This window comes from Gouania willdenowi, chromosome 3 (genome assembly GCF_900634775.1).
Source record: "Gouania willdenowi chromosome 3, fGouWil2.1, whole genome shotgun sequence".
NCBI classification, from domain to species: domain Eukaryota; kingdom Metazoa; phylum Chordata; class Actinopteri; order Blenniiformes; family Gobiesocidae; genus Gouania; species Gouania willdenowi.
This window is the reverse complement of record NC_041046.1, coordinates 16397007-16419886: the sequence shown is the minus strand read 5'-3', so window position 1 is coordinate 16419886 and position 22880 is coordinate 16397007. Positions and strand designations below refer to the sequence as shown.

Here is a 22880-nt window from a genome sequence, read left to right as displayed (position 1 = left end):
ACCATAAAACCATGACACTCCAATGGCTTCAATCAGCACACCAAACAATATAGCAGTTCCTGCTGCATACTTGTCCAGCAGGGTCAGCACGTAAATCCCACCCTAAAGGTTAAGAATAACAAACAAATCTTTAAATAGTCATTCAACAAACAAATTCCTTTGCTCTTCGTGTTTACCCAAAGTTCAGATATTATTCAAGCTGTGAAAAGTATGGGGAACAATACTAGTACTTATTTTTATTGAAAAAGAAGGAGAATCCATGTTGGTTAATGTGTACAATTGGTCAATGCAAATGCTCTTTTGCAAAATAAGTTAAAATTACTTGTAAAAATATATACATTAATGTGGTATTACTAAAAGAAGGTTCTACTGACATTAGTTATGCAAAGCAGGGAAAAGAGGAAAGTTCCAAAAGCTGTAGCGAAGGTGAAGACCTTTCTGTTTCTCTTAAGAAACAGAAAGTCGTCTGACAGTCCGGTGATCACTGCCTCCATGCCCCCCATCTGAAAAACACACACGTTAAACACTCATAGCAAAACAACATTTCAGGTGGCATTGGGTAGATCACGGCTACATGAATTTTATCTGTATTAACTTGACTTTAACTGAAATGGGATATTTTGTTGCACAGTGTAGAAGGAAGGTGAAGTCGGGAGCTCAAAGTTAGCCAACCACAAATAACTAGACAATACCTGCTCAAAAATTCATTAAATTATGATACTCCTGCTTTCATGGACACCTGCGTTTAAAGCTGAGCTAAGTAACTTTTTCACCTAAATAAATCCTTTTCATAGTCCCTGTGAGGGTAATACAAGTGTTTATGGGGTGATTGGGGGGTCTTTCACCCGCCCCCTGCTGTCTCTTGCCAGAAAACAGCACATGCAACTTTCCTGCCTCCGACCTGGGGGCAAGATGTACTGCTTTACGGCACCCCAATACAAACTAATGGTGTGTTCACATGCAGTCACTTCAATCGCCTGTGATGAGTCGCTTGAACACAGTGGTGCTTTTTTTTTTTTTTTTTTTTCTTTAAACACAGTTATGTTTTTTGATCACCTCATCGCTCCAGTGGTGTCATTATCAGGGTCTGTGCAGCGGGTGACAGGGGAGACTACTGGCTGACACTTCACTTATCATAAACAGCGCCATTTTTAATGGTATAAATAATGAACTTTCTTTCCGATTAATTCACTAGCTAAACAGCTCCCGCGTTCTTTAGCGGCATTCAAATGGGCAGATAATGGGATTCATTACTTGGGAATCTCTATTACCCCAGGAATGCCTGATATGCTCCGGGCAAATTTTATACCTTTAATTGAAAAGACAGAAGGATTTTGCCCACTGGTCTGTTTTACCACTATCTATGGCTGGTCGGGTTAATTTGATCAAGATGATTACTCTCCCTAAATTTCTTTACCTTTTTCAACATGTCCCCATATTTATCACCAAATCATTTTTTGATAAATTGGACAAGTTAATATCCAAATTCTTGTGGGGAGCCAAGCCGGCCCGAATCCGCAAGTCGGTCTTACAATCTCCCAGGCGTGATGGAGGGCTTGCACTCCCAAATTTTAGGCAATACTACTGGGCAGCCAACATCCAGAAACTCCTATACTGGATGGATGGAGGCTCCGAGCCCCGCCCCGCCTGGGTGCACCTCGAAACGGCAACCTCACATTTCTCACTACGCTCTGCCCTATGTTCATCACTTCCTCTCACTTTAAACCTTAAAGGTGTTAACACTATGGTGTCGATCGCCATGAGAATATGGAGCCAGCTCAGGAAATACTTGGGTTTACAGGGCCCTTCCATACTGACCCCGCTACTTAAAAACCACTTATTTAAACCTTCCCGCACCGACCCCACACTCTCCTCTAAATTTAATTTGCCAAACTCCCACCTTTTTCGTTTTTTTCAGGCGAGAGACTTCGTTAAGAAGCTGTTTCCACACTTTCCAAACCGTCCTCCGGAAACTCTGATCGATATTTTGTTATCTACGGGCCCCAATCATAAAAAATGTATCTCTGTGCTATACACCTCCTTAGGTTCGGTTGCCCCGAACCCTCTATCATTAACAACAGCCTCGTGGGAGAGCGATTTAAGTATGAACATACCTGATCAACAGTGGGACTCTGCCCTAAATCTGGTTCATTCCTCCTCGATATGTGCCCGCCATAGCCTTATTCAATGCAAAGTCCTCCATAAAGTTCACTACACTAATGCAAAATTATCCAAAATCTACCCCACTGTCAGCAATACCTGCAATAGATGCAAACAATCCCCTGCCAATCATATCCATATGTTCTGGTCGTGTCCTGAGCTGTGCTCCTTCTGGGAGAACATTTTTGACACAATAGGAAGGGCGTATACGGCCAGACCACCCCACTTAATCCACTATCAGCCATTTTCGGCGTATCTCCTGATTTCATGTTCTCTGTGTCACTAAAACACGCTATTGCGTTTACGACACTGCTGGCCAGGCGATTAATTCTGTTCAATTGGAAGCTGGCTCATCCCCCGTCACATGGTCATTGGATTAAAGAAGTTCTTTATAATCTAAAACTGGAAAAACTTAGGTTCTCGCTAAAAGACTCTGCTAAAGCATTTCAGAGCTCGTGGAGTCCCTTTCTATTGTATGTCAACTCTCTTGATCTATCCTCAGACTCCGATGGGGAATAATTTCCCCTTCTGTTCTCTCAGCCTATGTCTGTCTGTCTCCTGCGTTGTGTGTGTGTGTGTGTGTGTGTGTGTGTGTGTGAATGTGCTTGTGTGTTTTTTTTTTTTGCCATATGTCCCTGGTTTATTTGACCTGAGTGGGGTGGGCGGGACTAGGGAGGGGGTGTAAGGGTTTTATCAAACTTCAGAAATGTACCATTCCTATTTGCACTTGTTTTTGTACTGCTTTAAAAATTTCAATAAAAAGAGTTGGATTAAATAATGAACTTTCTGAGTTACTAAAGGATGAGTTCACTCAGAATGTAGGCTTATTCAAGATTAACTGCTTTAATTTTGCCCCGTTACATTTAGGAAGCCTCCGCTGCCAGTCTCACTGAACCGGGAGGGAGGAGCTGCTGCCATGGGGGTGCAGAGTGTTTACGACAGTTACATAACCAAAAGGGACCTTCAGGGGCAGCGCTAAGCGAAAGTTACTTAGTTCTGCTTTGACTTTGGGCCTCAGAAACAAGTGAATAAATCAGATGACAGATAAGCAAAGCAGAGTAAACACACCGTATCAGAAACACCCAATCTCCCTAGCATACCTTCACCACCATGTTGACCTTTAATATTGTTTAATATTGCTGCGCAACTGATATGAAAGATGTCAATTAAACAAAACTGCTTTCATAAGATGTTTTTTTTTTTTTTTAATTCCCACTTATTCTAAGTTTTACATTGGCTTTGACCTAAATGCACAATTTTCCACCTACGATATAGTTATAGCCAGCTTAGTGGCCCTCTCTGGGAAGTCAAAAACCATTTTTTCCTCAATGGAAATAAAAATTCCCAGTTCTGGCCAAACCCTTAGCATCTGTTAGCATCAGGCCTGAAAACACCATTACATAATGCAACATTTTCTCAACTTAATGTAATGAATGTTGTCATTATGTTTTTTTCTTTTAAGCATTTTTTTTTTCTCTCTCAGAGATTTCCATTAGATCCTAACTGTTTATATGTTTTTTAAGCCTCTGTAAAACACTACAAGTTGACCTGTGCCTTAATGGTGCTATACAAAGAAACTAGCCTCCCCTAAAGTGACATAAATTAAAAGTAATTTTAAGCTATTGTTAATCAATAACAACTTTCCACATTGTTTTTTTTTCTGCTTTTAAATTAAAATAGTTTTAAATATCAAAATAAAACATAAATTCTTAGCATTTCTACGCACTGTATCACAGATAGGTAAACATTTCTAATGCTTATTAATTAAGATCAATAGTGAGACATTTCGAACTGAGAGCTGCCTCGTCTGTTTTAATGGCGATGCTTCAGAGTTCTTCTTCTTCTAATTTGTATGTTGCCTTCCCGGAAACAAGACCGCGACGTGTCGTGTTTGAACGTACAGTGTGAGCAGTCAGGTCGTCTCAGAGTGTCGATCTGTACAGTGTGAGAACATGAATACTGAGCTGCGCACATTTGGGCTCTGAACATGAGTTCCACAGTTTGAGCTGGAGGTGAGTACAATGATTGAAAAAAAAAAATCGCAGTGTATCCAAGCCTTTAGAAAAGCACTTCTTAAATACTAAACATTCACGTTTTTGCTTTAATTGGAGACAAAGATAATAAGAAGTTTCCACATGTAGCACTTTATCTCTCCTAATTTATTCAATTGTTCACATTTCATAAGAAAATTACCATCTTATTTTACTAGCTTCTAACAAACAACTTTTAACTGATTGCATAACATGTAAAATTTGTAAATATATATATATATATACATCATATTGTATATAACAGACCACTGACTATACACTAATTCTGTAACACTTAAAAACATTGGTCACAATGTTTCAGTGAAAATAAACATTTAAAGAGGGTTAATTTAGTACTAAAACGTTATCACGTGCAGCAGTATTTAACTACAGTAAGGGGCGGATTCACTAAGATCTGAAATAAAAGATGATAAAACTAAATCCGTTGCTCACCCGCTGTGGGGAATTCACTAACATTGCCGCACTAATAGGTGCGCGTATAGACGTGGTTGAGACCGCCCTAGAAGGCACAGAAGCACAAAATGACCTTTGAAGAACTTAAATTGGAGGCTGGTGGACTTCTCTGTCTGCTGCACAAACATTCAATAATGTAGAAAACAAAATAAACAAATGAAAATGCTGTTTAATAATGTTACACCCCCCCAATTTAATGTGTGCTCCATCAGTTCCTGTAATGTTGCTTTTATCAGTCCATAACACACATCAACCAGCAGGTCTGAGCTACTCAGCAGCGGTGTGTTACACACATCCTCATTTGTGAACTTTGACATCGCTGCGTAAATTGCGCAGCTGATCAGCTGATTCTGGCCTGATGCTCCTGCCATCAACGCGACACAAGAGTTTGACGATGAAAACATGGAAAGACACAGGAGCTCACTGGAGCAGTGCGTTTGGAGCGACATCAATGGATCTCTGTGCACAGCAACTCTAAGCACCACAGAGGAAGAGCACAGAGCCACACCAGACTCCAGCCGTTTCTCTCCCTCACACACTTTACTTTACATTTTCTTACAGTGGCTGTTAATATTGACTATTGTCTTATTTTAATTATTTAATCTACAAAGATTAACTGGAGCCTTTTTTTTCCATCTCCGTTAGGTTTTGTCTCAACATTTACTGCAGCATTGATCTCTGTGTGAGTTTGCACCTGAATGTGGGTCATACTATTTTTCAGTGCAGAAACAGTCAACGCAAACAGTTCCAGATTTGATGAGTTACATTGCGCCCACTGCATTACTTCATTTGCATTTCCCCCTAAAATGTTTTTGCGCCGCTTATGAGATCCGCCTACTTTACATACATTGTGACGCGCAGTCCTGATTTCCTGCGGTCTGTACCCCTTATTAGCACCTGGGGTGAGGTTTGCACACATTTTAATACCCCTAAACCTTTAGTGAATCCGCCCGTAAGTAGGCTACTATCTACATCTGTCAAATGTATTCATGTCTGTGAGTTTGAATCCTGGAAAGTATATCAGATTTTAGATGGAGCTCATTGGTAGTGCTCTTGGGGGCACCTCACATGGTCCACGTGGGCTACCTGGTGCCCGCGGACACTGTGTTGGTGACCCCCCCCCCCCGTGCATTAGACAGTTGTTGTTGTTGTTGGTACTCACTGAGCTGTCAATGCCCAGAGTCAGTAACATGATGAAGAACAAAATGGCCCAAAACGTTGAGCCAGGTAAAGTGGAGATTGCCTCAGGGTAAATGATAAACACCAGACCAGCCCCTGTGTGCACATCAAGCAGATTCACTTTTACAAACACAGTATTAGTGTTGAATATACACATTACCGGTCAAAAGTTTTATAACACCCTAATTTTTCCACTTATTTATTGTAATTCAATCCGTGCAAGTCCAATGAATAGCTTGAAATGGTACAAAGGTAAGTACTGAACAACCAGACATTAAAAAAAGGTTTGGTTACCCAAAACTGAAAAATATTGTACATTTCAGAATTATACAAATACACCTTTTTCAGGGAACACAAAGTGGGTTAATAATTTAAAGCTGTTCTGCATCAGTGAAGGTTGAATCAGCCTTGAAAGCTGGTGCTGTTAATTCCTACAGGTGTTCCAACTTTTCTTGGTTATTTCCAACTTCCTCTGTCTGCATAAAAGCAGTGTTGGAACACACTGTGGTACCAGACCCTCATGAGCATCAGGTGAACAGTATTGTTCATGGATTCCATTCTTTTTCAACTTAAATTGGTTATTTGTTCTATGCTTTCATTTCAGAGTGCAATGACACAATAAACCAAATAACTTTCAGTGGAAAAACTGGAAAGGTGGTGTTCTAAAACTTTTGACCGATAGTGTATATTTAGTCAATAATAAATGCTAAACATCGAGTGCACGTATGAAGAATACAATTAAGTGTCAGTGAGAGGAAAGATTATGAGCTGAGATTTGTGCCACTAGAAACTGAATTTGAATAGTTGGTATTGAATTTGAAAGTAACCACATGAAATTTAATTTACTGTTTTGAAACTGAATTAGTAACTTGAAATTGTATTTTTCCTGTTGAAAAAAATAATTTTAGTACATTCCAAAAATTCAATATTCAAAATTCAGATTCACTGCACGCAATTCTATTTCACTACACAGAGACACACTTCCGGTCCGCGATGTTGAGCAATCAATCACTGATTCATGGAACCCCTGTTTACGTCTACAAAAACTCCTTTAAGGGTGTGATGATAGATATCATACAATAAATTAATTTATTATCTATATAGCTCTGAAAAAACTTCAGACTAGTAAATTTGCATGGAAGTTATGTTAAGACTTTCCAATTGCAATTAGTGCATGCGCCGCAACCCTTCAACGTCACGGGCCGCAGGGTCATCTGGACAGAACTGCACGAATCCCATTCACTCACCTCTCTGAAAGAAGCTAAAGAAAGAGGATTAAGAATTTTTCAGTTACAAATGCAACACCATTCAAACAAGGTGAGTGTCCGACACAATGCAAATCGCATTTCCGCTTGTGTTGCGTTTGTGCGTAATTTTCGTGTTTCTTTCTGTGTTGTTACAATAGGATAGCATGCTTAGGCATTGGAGCCGTTTCGGTTCAACACACGTTTTCAAGTGAACTAGACGATAAAATGGGAAAATGTGAAAACATCTGTAATTCATCAGATAAGTTACACATGGTCCAACTTAATGCTTACATGTTAGAATCAGTGCTACAGAATATGTATGTGAGCTAATGATGTGAACAGTATAACAGTGTTTATTACACACAGTGTGAGGAAGTTTTGTGTTCAGACACATAATTATACATTTATAGTTTAAATAGCCTTTGCATACATATTATTTACAGCTAAAAAGCAGTCAGCTTTGTTCACTAAATTCCTGGAAACCATTGATCTACAATCATACAGCTTCTCTTTGGGCTTCACTCTCAAAGTTATACATGTTGCACAAATGTTTAGGAGGAAAGAAATGTGTCTTTCTTATCTTTTTTTAATTACAGATGTCATTGATGCACTGAAGCAGAGGATGAATGCTGTAGCTTTCAGTGGGATAAGTGCTCTGTGTTACACATAGATCAAAGTTTACTATCAGCCTATTGTTCTTTTAATAAATTACTTTCTCATCTGCCTTCCTTCAGTTAATTTGGGGCCAACATTGTTGAATTTATTATCACTTAGATTTGACACTACACAGATATATGTATGAATGAAGTGCCTCAAGTAGGTATCTTTATCTAGGTCAAACATCGTTTTGGGTTGTACATGTGAGTGTACTAAGAAGAGGGATGCTGGATCTGTGGTGGACACACAGCTGGACCCTCTGGTCTCAGACCCTGAAGAAAACTCTATCCATCCTGGAGAACACACAGAACCCACTGCACTGGACCAGGATCAGAGGAGCTGTTCAGTCCCTGAGCTGCTCCACAAACATTCAGAAGTCTTTTTATTCCCCTGGATATAAAACTACAACTGATCAATGTGTGACAGGGGGAAATGATCACAGTAACACTGCCATGTTATCAGCGACCTATGTTTTTAGGGGGTCTTTGTAGCTCCTGCAGCTCTGCTCAGCAACAAGTTCAGGCTGCTGTGACACAGCAAACAGGACAGAGACGTGCTTGTCTTTCCTTCTTGTCTTGTCACTGTTAGGTTAAATTTTCCTTTAATGCAGGAACCAGTGGGCGTGCACTGTAGCTGTTCCCACTCAACCTTCTTGAAGCCAAAATAAGGCGCTTGCAAATTTGACGTCATTTGGAGCCAGAGTCTGCATGGTTGGGTGGGAGGAGCACTAGTAGCACACCCCACCCATTCAATCATCGTCATATACAGTATATTACGTCAAATCCTGTTTTTCAACCTCAAATAACTTATTTAAAACAAACTTCACAGAAAGATGAGCACTTGAACACAATGTAGGGTGATAATTAATTATCACAGCAGAGTTTAGGCTTGAAAAAAAAAAATATGTGACGAGTATGTTAACTTTGCAATTTGACCAACATCCCATCCGTTAACATTGAGGAGGCGGGGCTTATGACCCATACTGCAGCCAGTCAGCAGGGGGAGCTCTTAAAAAAAAGCTCAACTTTTTACAGTCTATGGCAGGAACCCCTCCACCGTCTAATGTCGGCAACAAAACCCACAGTGGTTTTCAGTGGTCAGGGAACAGCAGCAGAGTTAAAAGGAATAAAAAGCTGTAACTTACTATGTACAGCCGTGCTCTCATAACAAGCAAAAAACCCTAGGAGCTCATATATCAAATGACCCCTAATGTCACCAGCCAAAATCTGTGACCTAAAAAAATCTGTGACCGGAGGTGGCGACAGTTCCAACCCTTGCGGCTTCTCAGCGGACATTTACTCCCCCTAAAACAGTGGAATAGCTCCTTAATAGCTACGAAGAGGTTTATGCAATTGACGTAGCACTCTTCTTCTCTACACAGATTTTTTCAGGTCACAGACTTTGGCAGAAACACCGGCTTTGGTGAAGGAAGTCAAATCTACCGTGAAAACAGCCCAAATAAAGTCTAAACACCCGGCTCTGAGGCAGCCTCAGGGCTTAACAGTTACCGTAGACTCACGGTAGGCGAAGCAGTGTTCCTGGGTTTACTTGTCCCAGGGGCTGGCGGTGTTGTGCCAAAATCTGTGACCGCTGTGGCTTCTCGGCGGTAGAGAAGAAGAGTGTTAGGGTTAGGCTTTGGCTCTTGGTGAAGTCATCGACTAGTCGACTCGACTAGTATGCACATAAAGTCAACCTTTAAAATTTAAAAAAAGTCGTTCAACCCCTGGATCACACCCTCAACGACTGTAAAGGAGTTTTTGTTGATGTAAACAGGAGTTCCATGAATCAGTGATTGATTGCGCAACCTCGTGGACCAGAAGTGTATCTCCGTGTAGCGAAATTGAATTGCGTGCAGTGAATCTGAACTTTGAATACTGAATTTTTGGAATGTAATAAGATTTTTTTTTTTTTCCAACAGGAAAAATACAATTTAAAATGACTAACTCAGTTTCCAAACAGTAAATTCGATTTCAAGTTGTTACTTTCAAATTCAATACCAACTATTCAGTTTCTAGTGGCACAAAACTCAGCCAATAAAAGCTGAGCAGCATTCCTTTTCAGAGCATTCTACATGATGTAATGCAGTAGATGTTGATTTCTCATTAGGGCTGTGTGTAGAAACTGAATCTTACCTTCTGTTGCTACGTCCTCTATTTTAACTTTATGTTTGTGAGCCATGTATCCCAGCACTGAGAAGATGGCAAACCCTGAGAAGAAACTGGTGACGCAGTTCACTGTGGTTGTCAAGAGAGCATCCCTGTATAACGATAAAGAAGTAAACATAATAAAATGCCTGTAGTTTTAAAGTGTACGTACATTAACAATGGTACGAACTTGTAAATTCTGCACACACGAAAATCCTTTGTACTGGATATTTTCGCTCCCGCAGAATAGCCGATGGCAACCAGCCAAAGCTGTCTCATAGTTATATCAGAAACTGGAAAACGATGGAAGCTGAACGGTGATCCCGGCACATTTTTGTGGTCACAACCTGGGAATTTACAAGTTCGTACCATTGTTAATGTACGTACGTTTTACTTTCTCTTGCTTCGGTCTTCCGTTGTTGCTATTAGAGTGTGTAAACCCTATTATCGGAACATGCGCGCTGACGTTGAAGTCAGCACGGGTTGATTGAAACGGAAGAGAAAATAGTGCCGATTAAAACTGGAGGTATGAATTTTTTTTGTGGGCGGTTTTGTGATGTAAGTGAATCAAGCTTTCAAACGCAAATATTTTTTTCTATTAAAAACGCACAGTTTTGTGGCCCCGGAAACTAACCGGGACTACTTTCTTGAACAACTTCAAGCGGCCAGAACTCGGACCAGGGAGGTGACCACAGTGAGACAATGTGTATGCACTATAGTGCTGGTGAGGAATGCATACAACGTCATGTCTTAAATAGGCAAACTATCCCTTTAAGGAGCACAAACATATTAGCAAAATCTTTCCTTTCCTTCCTAAATCACAATCTTGTGACACCCAAACTTTGAAAAAGTTATGAGGATTTCATATTGCTTTCTGCTCAAATTGAGCCAGTGTATTATATTCTGAATGAAACAGTCTTTCTCTGAGGATTTTCCTTCCTCCACTGCTGTCTTTTCCATTCTGCTGCCTTTCACCTACTTCAATTTCATTTCAATGTATTTGCCACTGAGGGCCTAATGTGAATCCCACCTGCCAGCAAGCCCACGCTACCTAAAGGGGAGGAAGAAAGCAAGAGGCCCAGTGTAAGGTTGATGGGAAGAGGAAATGCAAAGGGGACATTACAGGGTTTAAAATGGTAAGAAGCCAACTGTAAGTTTCAGTTGCACTGTAATATGTCAAAACAGGTGGAAAATCATTAGATAACTACAGATTTTTTTCCAATAAAGCTACAGCAGCTGGAGATAATCTAACACAGCATCTGACATGACTTGGATGGAACTCCAACAGGAAAATATATTTTTTTCCTTTGCAAAAAAAACATTAATGAGCAAGTCAGGGTCAAAGCAAAGCAAAAAGCATCTTCCTTTTGATAAGCCTCGGCAGCCCTTTAATGTGGAAAAAAGATTAGCCTAAGTCATATTACACCTGCTTGAGCAATGCACTCTGACTGACCAGTTAGCATTCTGCCTTTGGTTAAGTCATCTGCCATCCCGTCCTGGTCTGGGCTTTCTCTGTCACATTTGCACCTGCTCGCAAACTTGAGAAATTAGCATCACCACTCCTACATTATTAACATGCACACACCACAGGATAATGCAGGATGTTGCTGCAAGCCTGTTTACACCAACACTACACTACTACTACCACACGATGCCTACCTGTAGCAGTTGTTGTCAAATTTGTTGTAACTAGCAAAGGCAATGAGTACTCCAAATCCTGCTCCCAAAGAGAAGAATATCTGAGTGGCAGCATCAATCCACACCTGACAGAAAAAAACAAAGTTGTGGTACGTTAACATACTATGTTTCGGTTTATTTTACTAAAAGCAAGATTAGAAGTAAAATGAAGGTGTCTTTCTGTTCTAGGGGTTAGTTTGAGGAATACTGTTGATAAAGAAATAAAAAAAAGTGACACACTAAAAAGAAAATATGACAATAATGTTTAGAGTTATGTGAAACAGTAGAAATATGTTTGTGTTCTTTGTTAAATGCTGTATATAAAAGAAAGTACGTGTGTGTATATATATATATATATTTTTTTTTTAATTATTTGGAAAAAAAGGAAATTCAAATGTACTTCTGTGTGTAATATTGAAAAAGGTCAATTGAATGTTATGATTTATGTTGGGCATGTTAGTATTTTTGCTTCTGCTTGTTTCAGTCTTGTTATATATATATATTTTTTGATATTGTTATTTATGTTTGAATATTATTTTTCTGTTAGACTGAAACAAACAAAAAAATGAAACTGAAAAGTTCAACATGAGGGTATTTGACATGTAAATTAGTACGATGTATTGCTTCTCATCTACGCTTTTACACAAATTACATTCAGTGAAACCCTTACATTTACATTAGCTCATGCAACTGGAAGCCTACTTTTTAAGCATGAGTGTCTTTGTATTATCATATACTAGTATGTAAGGATCATAATGAAATCCAACCCTTAATTATTTTCTGTAACTGTGTGAGGCATAAACAGCTGCTGAATGAATTATTAGAACATCAAAAGGACCTACAAAATACAATTCAAGTGTGCAGAAAGCTTAAAGCTTTCAAGTCCACTCCTGGACCAGAAAGATATGGAGATCATCACATATCAATGAAATAGGATGGGTAAGCTGGATGCACCTGCAGCTTCAAGTGAAGTTTTATTAAGATGTTGTGCCACCAGTGATTTCAGCTACAGATGATCGAGTGACCAAGTTTACTGAAGACTTGGTTTAATTTTTATACCGACCAAATATAGCGGCTACAGCATTAACCGACCATGAAATTAAATTGTTAACCTTCAACGCAATAATCAGTGTTATATCTTTGTCCTCCGTCATGCTAAGCTGGGAAACCACATCCATTCTGATGTGTTTGAACTACTGCTGCACTGGCTCTGCCAACAGTATTGGTGAATCAGTCCCACTAAGGACATCAAACCTAAAGTCTAGGTTTATGACAGCCTTGCTGAGTGACACGGCATTGTCTTAACAGATTAAAATACTTCTGTTTCAGTCTATTTCGGAATTTCCACGTATTAAAATAAATTGTCTGAACTTATTTTCAAACTCACAATGAAAATCCTCAAAAAACAATTGATACATGTTTGAACATAAACACATTACACTCCATTAACTTCAATGGACTGTTATGTTGCTGTTGTGCAAATCATCTTAATTATCAATGGACAGACTATAGCTAACAGGATCCAAGAAATTCCACCTGTAAATATGTATTTTTATATTATTTTTTTTGTTTATATATAGCTTCTGTTATTGTATTGCTTATTTCATCTTCATTGCACTATTTCTCAGGTGTCTTTTGGGTTTTTCTGTGTGTTGCCTTCTGTTTGTATTTTTTACTGCACTTTATCTGATGTGAGCTGTCATGACAGTAAATTCCTATCTATCAATCTATCTATCAAACATATTTACCACTCACCTCTAAATTGTTGAGTCGGTTGAAGTCGATGTGGAGGTACGCTTTGATCCCATTCATAGATCCTGGTAGAGTTATGCCTCGGATCAGCAATACAAAAAGGACTATGTAGGGCATAGTAGCAGTGATGTACACTACCTAAAAGGCAAATGCAATAGACGAAAGGTGCAAAAACAATAAAGAACAGCTAAATCAAAGATCATAAAAGCTGTCATATACAGTATGTTGGTTTAGAAGAAATAAGAAAACATACTTATTGTAAGAAAGTTGTAAACTACATGTGTAGGGACAATTTACACTGGGAATGTATTAAGCACATATTTGAACTCTGAGCATCTCACTGTTTAATATTGCCTAATCCTCAAACCTCTGGTATCTTTCAGAGAATAAAAACATAGACAGCAGAATCCATGTCTGTTCCTAACAAACATTTTAGCTCTCTTCTCCTCCCTCTGAGCTGCTGGGAAAGATCTGTGAACCATCTATGAAGCAACTACATCATAACAATAAATCCCTGCACAGATACTGCAACTGACAAAAAGATTCAAGTGTGAGAGAGATGTTATGGTGGTGCAGGCCTGTACCTTCCCTGAAGACTTGACACCTTTCCACAGGCTAAAGTAAAGAATAAAGACCACCACAATGAGGCATAAAGACAACTCCCAACGAGGCATGCCCAGGTCTTGGATACCCTTGCTTTCATGGAGATGCAGCACACCACGCCTGCAAAGGAATAAAACGACATAAGACACCAGAAATGTGGGAGGGGCTGTACACAGCAAGATAATTGTTTACCATATTGAAAATTCCCATCATTGCAAAGCCGAATTTACCAAGTGTTAGATTGTTAATTTACTAATTTGGAATGGAAGCTTAGTTTTTACCCCTACTTACGTGTAATACTACATAGATCATAAAAACGCACATTTCATTAAGGCTGATGTTGTACTCAAGACCAAAACTTACCCGAGACCACAATGTACCGAGACTGAGTCATGACCAAGACCGGTCTTGAGTACTAGGCTTCATTGAAAATACATGCTTTTCAAAAAGGCCAATTTAAAGCGAGCTACGATCAACTCTCATACAATGTATTATTTTAGCTGTACTATAACATTGTCCATCCATCCAATTTGGCCCCGCTTGCATCTTTTTTCATGGTTGTGGGGTACTATAACAATGTCCTGAATGTACTTAGGGATTCTCTAAAAAAGTTGAACTCAAAGCATAGACACCAACATTAATCAAATAATTTAGGGGTGATGAGGGTGAAAGCAGCTTGCCAAACGACAATGCTTAGTTACAACTATCGGACACCACATTGTACATTTTGAGGTAGTTGCTGCTTCCGTAACATGGGTTGCTATTCACACAATACAGTCGGGTAGCGTTTCACTATCTAATACCATGTAAATCCCTATTAATGAAAAAAATAACACTGACAGGAGAAGCTAATATTAAAACATTAAAAAAAAAAAAATTAACTCTGGAAAGCACTTATTTTATGCACAGACGGATGTATGCCTTGGCTGTTCCATCTAAAAGTGTTGAATCAATGCTCGATAAAGTAATAATGATTGTGATCTGGAAAACAGTTGGTATGGCTAGATGGAAAATTACAGTTATTAACCCAAATACATAGATTTAGTAGAATTCACGAATCAAACCTAAATTAGAAAAGCAACCAAAGCATAGACGCATTGAGTATTTTGATTTTGATATAGGCACGGCCTGCCTACACCACAACAAAAATGGGTTGATTGATAATGGCATTTTCTGTGGTAACAACTCAAGCTAAATTTGTCAAAACCAGTGCAAAGTAAAGCACTTCAATACTTATTTATTTTATTTTATTGTTATCCGAATGAATCAAGCTCTGGTTAAAATAACCACTTGTCTACCCTTTGAAGTGATTTTCCTCTTTCGCCGACAGTCCATATACAAAAAAGCATCATGCTAAAAAAAACCTCTTTAGATCAGCAGCGTAAAACAAGGGAAGACAGATGGTGTTTCTTCCTTCCCTTTCTAAATATTATTTCTAGCTGTACGCTCAACCTTTAAATGGCTGCATTGTGAAGGAAAGGCATTACACCAGTCCACAATACTGGAGTGAGGACATGTTGGAGTGAGTTCATGTACTGTAGTTTTCAAATCATACATGGTTTGTTTGTGATGTATCAAAAATAATAAAAAAGTGGTGGGAATTTGTTGAGCCTTAGCTATGAGCTCTGAAATCCCTGCACTGGGATGATGAAATACTCATTGGACTCAAAGTCAGTTGCTGATCTGGTTTTGGGTAAAAAGTCAGCCAAAGTATAAGTTTTGAAACAACAATACATGTTTTAAGAAACTACAATTCCATTATTTCAAGCCAGATATAACACAAAGAACAATGTTAGTTAGTAGTACTATCTATATCCATCCCTCCAGCCAATACACAATTTACATTATTGTAATGAAGAATAGAAAATAAGAGTCAAAGACAACAGAATTTGTAAATGCATGAACAGCAAACAAACAAACATTTGTTTAAGCTCTTAATGTTTTTCTCACTATAAAAAAAGAGCCCTATAACTGTTGGAAAAAAGCTCCAACCGTTGGGTAAGTCCAACATCTTGTTTGTCCAAATTGGCTGATAGTTGCCCCTGATCCAAAAAAATCAAAATAACATTTACATTACATTTACAGCTCAGTCCAATCAGCCCTGAAATCAACTATGATTCCACAAACAGCTTTGTCATATATCTTGAGGATGAAATTCCTTTACTACAATATAGGAAATTTTGTTTATTATGTTTGGACTCCTGAACCTTGTGCCAAATACTGCATATCAAAGGTTTTTGTTTTACTTTTATAGAAGACCCTATGACCAAATAAACCCTGTGTCTGCATCTGACCAGCAACCCTAAAACTAGACTTTATCTCATTCATCCAAAACTGCCACAACAATACCTTAAGCTATTTATTGAACCCAATTAAATTTACTTTAGACATTTAACCTTCACTATTTCTATACAAGTCTAATTTAAAACAATGAGTCGTGTCCTGGAGGGTATATTTTTTATCCTATTCTTTCAAAAATTGTGACAGTACCAAGCCAACATTTGGTTCTAAGCTTCAAAAAGTTCTTAAATACATAAGCTCACGGAAACCCCTTGAAAGTGCGGCTTGGACAAATCATCACTGAACCATAGGTCATAGCGTGCTTCAGGTCTCATATAGTCAGTTACCATCAACTACCAGGCAACCCAGTCTGCGGTGATCAGTCTCGACTCCACAACTTGTGTTCAAGCAGGTTGCTACTTCAACGATCCCTCTCATTGAGCCACAACCAATGTGGAGCTTTCTCTGCACTTCGCTAGCTGGGTTTTCATTGCAAATTTTTGCAAAATAAAAGTGATATTTCTAAATGTCGACAAAGTATAATTGCCCTTTGAAAGTGTTTCTATTGAAAGTTGTTTTGGACAGGAGCCTCGTAACTCCCGTGAAATCTCATCCCGCGAGACTTTGCTGCAGGAAGATGATGCTCCAAAATTCCTTATAAGTCTATACATTCCTTTGTTGTTTGCTGTCTAATGTGGATGTAATGATTTAAATATCTGTGTAATGCAAAGAAATGTCCCGGTCTCCTCTTCTGTTTACACATAGTGCACCATGTGACCAGATACCTGAATTTGCAGTAAAGGTGTTTGCATGGCGCTTTTGCAACAAATTTCAATATTGAAACGTCTGAAATTCTTCCTCATGAAAGCATAAAAACTTCTTAGTGATAGTGTTTTTTCAAATTTCAGGGCTTCCAATACTAGTTTTTATTGCCATTTAGATTTTGCAGATTTCCTAGGGTAATTCCTAGTGATGTTCCTGGTTTCGTTCCACTCTTGCAAACCTTTAAAACAAAGTAGCCAATGTGTGGCCAAGGCATGAGACTGTCTCAGAATCCCCTGCAGTGCTCATTGATTGACTTAGAGTAGACTCGCCAGTCACCCTCTCTCCAATTTAGCACCAGCTTTATGTATCACGCCCTTGTCCACTTGAGGCCTTTCTTCGTCTGGTCCTTGTGGGGACTGTGAGTTCTAAGACCACTCACTACGTTAAGAAGCAGGATCTTAGCACCAACTCTGGTCTGTGCAATGTCCTCACTATGTGCTCTAGGAATTTGAGCTGCTTACAAAGGTCCACCTCAAGCTGCCATTCACAAACCAATGTTGCCAGCTCAGTTGATACCTTAGGCTATGCTAGAGGTTTACTGCCTGCTCTGATAACTTGATGTTGCAGCGGGTCATGGCATGGCACCTCCTTTCTCCCAGGGCTTTCAAGTAGCAGCTCAAGATGAGCTTTAAGGGACTTAGCGCTTTGCACAGTGGGCAGGCTGTGTCTGCAAGAGCTCATTGGTGCAAGTTGGCTTCGCTTAGGAGGACATCAGACATCGACTGAATCAGAAACTGCAGCCTTGATAATTCTGGCCTTCAAATTACTGTCTTGCCAACTTTCGAAGCAGATATTTAATCCCAATTGGTCCATGTTTTTAGCTGGAACATTGCCAATGTCCTACCCTGCATGGCTCCTCTCAGTGGCCACAGGGTTTTTGTCAGGACACCATGTTATTATATCCACCAGTTGTAGTTCCAGAGCATGCCAGAATTGTCTACTGCTGTAAGCCAAGTGTTATTAAATTAGAATAAACTAAATAACAGTATAACTTGGGCATACAGGAGTTGGTAACTTAATGGGTGGGAAGTTTGTTTGTCTTTGTGGACTAAAAAGGTTTAAGAAAGAACCTTATAGTCCAAAAGCGAACAAGAACAGACAAGTAGGTTTACATGTAAAGAGCTCTATGGCCAACTCACAATAAAATAAAAATATTGTATCTTTAGAGATGTTAGGTTCTGTTTAGTTTTGTTTGTGTTCCTCTTTTAGTTTGTTTATTCTATTCGATGTCAGTGTGTTTGGTTGTGACTGATTTGCTGCTTCATGTTTCCATACTGTGTAACTTTTTTTGTCATCTAAATAGACTACTACCAATGCTACACCTGCCTCCTCTCTCCATCTTTCTCTGCATTTGGGTCCACACCACCACCAAACCGTGACAGAATGATACAGCCACGAGTGGACCCAGTGGAGATGAACCTGGGCGAGAGGATTACATATTTTCAGAGTCTCCTCCTTGAGGCCAGGATTGGAACGGAGGAGGTTTCTTTCAAGGACCCCTATCTGGGAACTTGACTGGCCTTCGGAGGACCCTGGAGCCTTCAGGGAAGGAAACCCAGCCCTGTCAGGTCCAGGATAGAGTTCCTGAGTTGCCTAGCTTCCAGTCTAGTTTTCTCTGAGTCTCCTAGCTGGCCGCCAATGTCGCCATCACTGCTGATTCCCCGCACCAAGCAGCCAAACTTCGTTGCCAGTGCCGGCTCATCGCACCCGGCCACCTTTATCCGGCTCCCCAGTACTGTCACTGTCTATCTGGCCAGTGCCCCCTTCGTCTGTCTCGCCAGAGCCCTCTTTGTCTCGCCCGCCAGAGATGTCCCCGCCTGGCCCGCCTACGATCTCCTTGTCCGACTAGCGCCCCCCCCCAGTCCGGCCTGCCGCCCAGCAGACCGCCCGGCCAGTGCTCCCCATTCCAGTCTGGCCTTCGATTCCCAGTCTCAGGTTGGGGAACACTTTGCCTGGACTCTCCTCTGGGTTTCCCTCCACCCTCCCTGTAATGGTTTCTAGAATGTTTGGTACCCGCTCCTTAAGGGGGAGTGTTTGTTTATTCTGTTTTTGAGTATGATCTCCTGTGTTAACTCTTGTCTTTGTGTTTCCAGGTATTCCTGCTCGTGTCTCCACCTCCCAGTGATGTCAGTGTGTTTGGTTGTGACTGATTAGCTGCATTATGTTTCCACCCAGGTGTGGCCCGTTCCCAATCAGGCCTCCTTCACTATTTAGCTGAAGTGCTTGGACACTCACTGACTGCTGGATCATTGTCTTATGTCAACCTCCTCGTGTCCTGCAGCGTTTTTTTCCCTGCTCCCAGTTTTCCCTGTGCTTTCTTGTGTTTTTAAGTTTTGTTATTAAAATGGACTACTGCCAACGATACACCTGCCTGCTTCCTCCATTTATCTCTGCATTTGGGTCCGCACCAGTACCAAACCATTACCATAGTTGTTACTATCTTATTTTAAGTAAAATTCAGACGCATCAAGGGAATTTTCGTTTTTAGATTTTGGCGTGGAGAAATAAGCTTTAACCAGAACCAGCCATGCTGTGCAACTTTTTTTTCCTAACATGAAGATATAACTGAGGCTTTAAAATTATGCTTTGTAGCAACACTAGAAAACTTTCGTGACTCCATTTGTCCCTCCGGGACATAAATGGCAAACATAGAAATGTCAGTGTTTTCACTTGTTTTTACACTGCTGTCAGCCTCCTGTAAGCAGTTTCAGTATGTGTTACAGCAATATACTTTAGTCTAAACATGAAGTTACTTGTGTTGCGATAGCACTAACACACTAAAGACTTCAAAGAAGACACCAACTTAAGTAGGTTCAAATGAAATAAAAAAATCTGTCAAACGTCCTCAGTAATGTGTTATTGACTGATACATCCAAAGCTGTATGGTCTTTTCAGAGGCAGAACAGTGTGATCATTTGATTGTACAGTCAATCAATCATAGGTTCATTTCATATCACTGATATTACCTCAGTACCATTTGTTTCACTCCTGCAAACACATTAAAGCCTTGCAAGCTGTCAATGCTCCAATTGCAAGTCCAGGTCTCCAAACTCAAACATGTTGCATTATGTGAAGGGACCTTTTTAGCAGATTGCACAATGAAAACCAGAAAACAGCAAGTTTATATCAGTTAAGAGGTGTTTGACTATTTGTTTTTAAAAAGGAAATACACACATTTAAGGAGCATATCAAGCTAATGCAATATGATATCTGATACATTGGGGGAATGGGGCATCTAATATGACACAACAATGATGTTTTTATCACTGTTATTACACACAAAAGGAAAATAGAGATCATATCACGTGAGCCATATAAATCCACCAAATTAGAATGGATTGGTTTAAATAAATAATTTGTTGCTAATACTGCTACTGCTATTTTTTGCAATGAGATACTGTCAACATCTACAACATTTATCAGTAGCATTAATAAACATTGATATCAGTCGGTAGCAGAATATTAACAAGAACAGAACAATAGAATATGAACAAATGCAACCATTGTAATTGCAACTGTTCATACTGTCACACACAAACACACTCTTTCCAGCCAGTACAGGGGAGCTTTTTATTAATAAAAGATATCTGATTGGCTATCAATTGAATGTGTCCATTCACTGACACCGAACGGGTGTCTGCTCCATAGATATAATATACTGTGGTGTAATTGTTTAACGTTTGTGCTATTGAACGTACCCTAGAGCTGTTGTAATGTGTATATGTCTATGGCCTGCACTGTTGATTCGCGTGACATCACTCACATTGCTGCTTCGCGACAAAGCTAGAGCGCTAAATTCAGATGGAGAGCAGGAAGCTTGAGAATCCGCCGTCTGAAATCATCAAAATGCCCATATTTTGTGTAGTTTACGGCTGCTTCAATCGTTCTAACCGAGAAAAAGAAAAGAGATTTTATAGAGTACCAAAGATTGTCGTTCACAAGGGAGAGAAATGTAAAAAGCTCACAGAACAACGCCATAAAAAGTGGATTTTAAACCTACATCTGTGGTCGGGAGGAGCAGAGTCTGCTGATGCCCATGACTGTAGTGGCTACTTCATCAGAGGTACTGTATGTTAGCGAGCTAACTTTGTTTTTGTGGCTATGTTTATATAGCATTAGGAATCTGTTTACCCTTCGTTCTTTGGTTATTCCGTTTTAAAACCAAATCATAATAACAAAAACAGTGTGGTTGTTTTTTCTGATTTAAAACCAAAACAGAAATACAGAAAAAACCAAAACCAGATAAACAGCGTTTTTTTTTTTTTTTTGTTTGTTTTTTTTTTTTTTACTTGTTCTGTTTGTGTGATATTTATGGAGAAATTAGCGCGAGAACTGAAATCCGCTGCACCTCGTTTCCCTCCCCAGGTCCTAGACCAGGTCTCCTCACACAATAGGACTGTTTAGGATTTATTTCAGCAGTTTTCTGGTCCTGCTCATGTTTTCATTCAGTCTGTGGATGTTTTAGCTTGTAAAAATCTGCTCACGCTGTAGTTTTGTTTCGCGGTGTTACGATCTAAATAGTATCCAAATAAACTGGTGACTGGCTAGTAACTGTGAGGTTGGTGTGAGGCACAATAGATGTTAGAACTTTTACCATTTGACACTTTTGCAAAAAAAAAAAAAAATTACAGCTTTTTTTAGGGTAGTAAAAAAAATATTTTGCACGTTATAAATACCACTAACAACAGCCATCAACACACGGAAGTTGATCATGAGAAATGTAAAGTGGTTTTGATTTATTTATGTATTAATAACGTTTCAATTCACCAGTGATGTTTTTTTTTTTTATTCAGCGTTGCTTCTTTTTATGTCCGGACCGGGAGCAAAAGTCACCAGATTATCTGGATACTATTTGGACCATAACACTGTTCGGTAAAGATGGCAGATATTCACAGATTCAGACTTCCACCATCAAAACTCTTTAACAAAACGTCATCGACACACAAATGACACCTCTGCCACCAGTGTGAGGTGGAAAACATGATAAAAGATCATTTGGGCAGGGGGGTTTAGATGCTTCTCGGAACGGAGTGTTTTAGTGCCCCCCGCTTTTTTCTTAATGCCCCCCCATTTAATGCTGCCTGGCACCAACTCTGGGAACAGCACAGATATAAACATTCCTCGCTGGGATACAGTGGATATGTTGACCACAGCCAGTCACCCACTTTGGTGATACAGTATGTATGTAATTATTTTCCATATGCAACACACATATGACAACATCAGAATAAAACGTGCACAGAGACCTGAAAGCAAAAAGCTTTTTTAGAAATTTTGAAGACTATTTTTGATTAGTTTAGACCACATATGGTTACTCACAGTGTCTTGTTTCTGACACAATAATTTTGTTAAATCTAAACCTGAGGTATAACACTGCTTGGCATGCTGGGAACTGCTCCAGGTTTATTGATTATAGGCGGGGCTACTGTAAGTAAGTAAGTAAGTTAGTTTTATTTATAAAGCGCTTTTTGCAGATAAAATCACAAAGTGCTGTACAGAGTTGTGGTACAAGTGCAACACTATAGAATAATAAAACAAGAGTGCATAAACATCATAAGAACAGCAACATTAAAGGACAAATAAAAATTAAAATCCAGTTAACTAAAAGCTTTTCTGTAAAGTGTAGTCTTCAGCAGTTTTTTTAAAAGTGTCCACACAGTTGAGCTCCCTGAGAGACTAGTGCAGGTTATTCCAGAGTCTGGGAGCTACAGCCTGGAACACCAGGTATCCTCTGGTTTTAAATTCAGTTTTTGGGGTCTTTAGGAGACCCTGACCTGAAGACCGAAGGCATTGCCCTGATGAGTAGGGGAACAACAAGTCTGAGATATATTTAGGGGCCTGACCATGTAATG

The 22880-nt window shown here is 39.5% G+C and overlaps 1 protein-coding gene across 2 annotated transcripts in view; it reads right to left on the bottom strand.

The window, feature by feature from the left end:
* Positions 1 to 22880, bottom strand: part of slc6a2 (solute carrier family 6 member 2) — a 42284-nt gene that overhangs the window by 7546 nt on the left and 11858 nt on the right. For both annotated transcript variants that reach the window (XM_028435309.1, XM_028435317.1), the window contains exons 5-11: positions 13905 to 14043; positions 13324 to 13458; positions 11551 to 11654; positions 9880 to 10004; positions 5827 to 5939; positions 375 to 503; positions 3 to 102 (exon numbers count right to left, since the gene is read on the bottom strand). In XM_028435309.1, coding sequence (XP_028291110.1) covers positions 3 to 102; positions 375 to 503; positions 5827 to 5939; positions 9880 to 10004; positions 11551 to 11654; positions 13324 to 13458; positions 13905 to 14043 — 845 coding nt within the window. The remainder of the gene's footprint in view (positions 1 to 2; positions 103 to 374; positions 504 to 5826; positions 5940 to 9879; positions 10005 to 11550; positions 11655 to 13323; positions 13459 to 13904; positions 14044 to 22880) is intronic.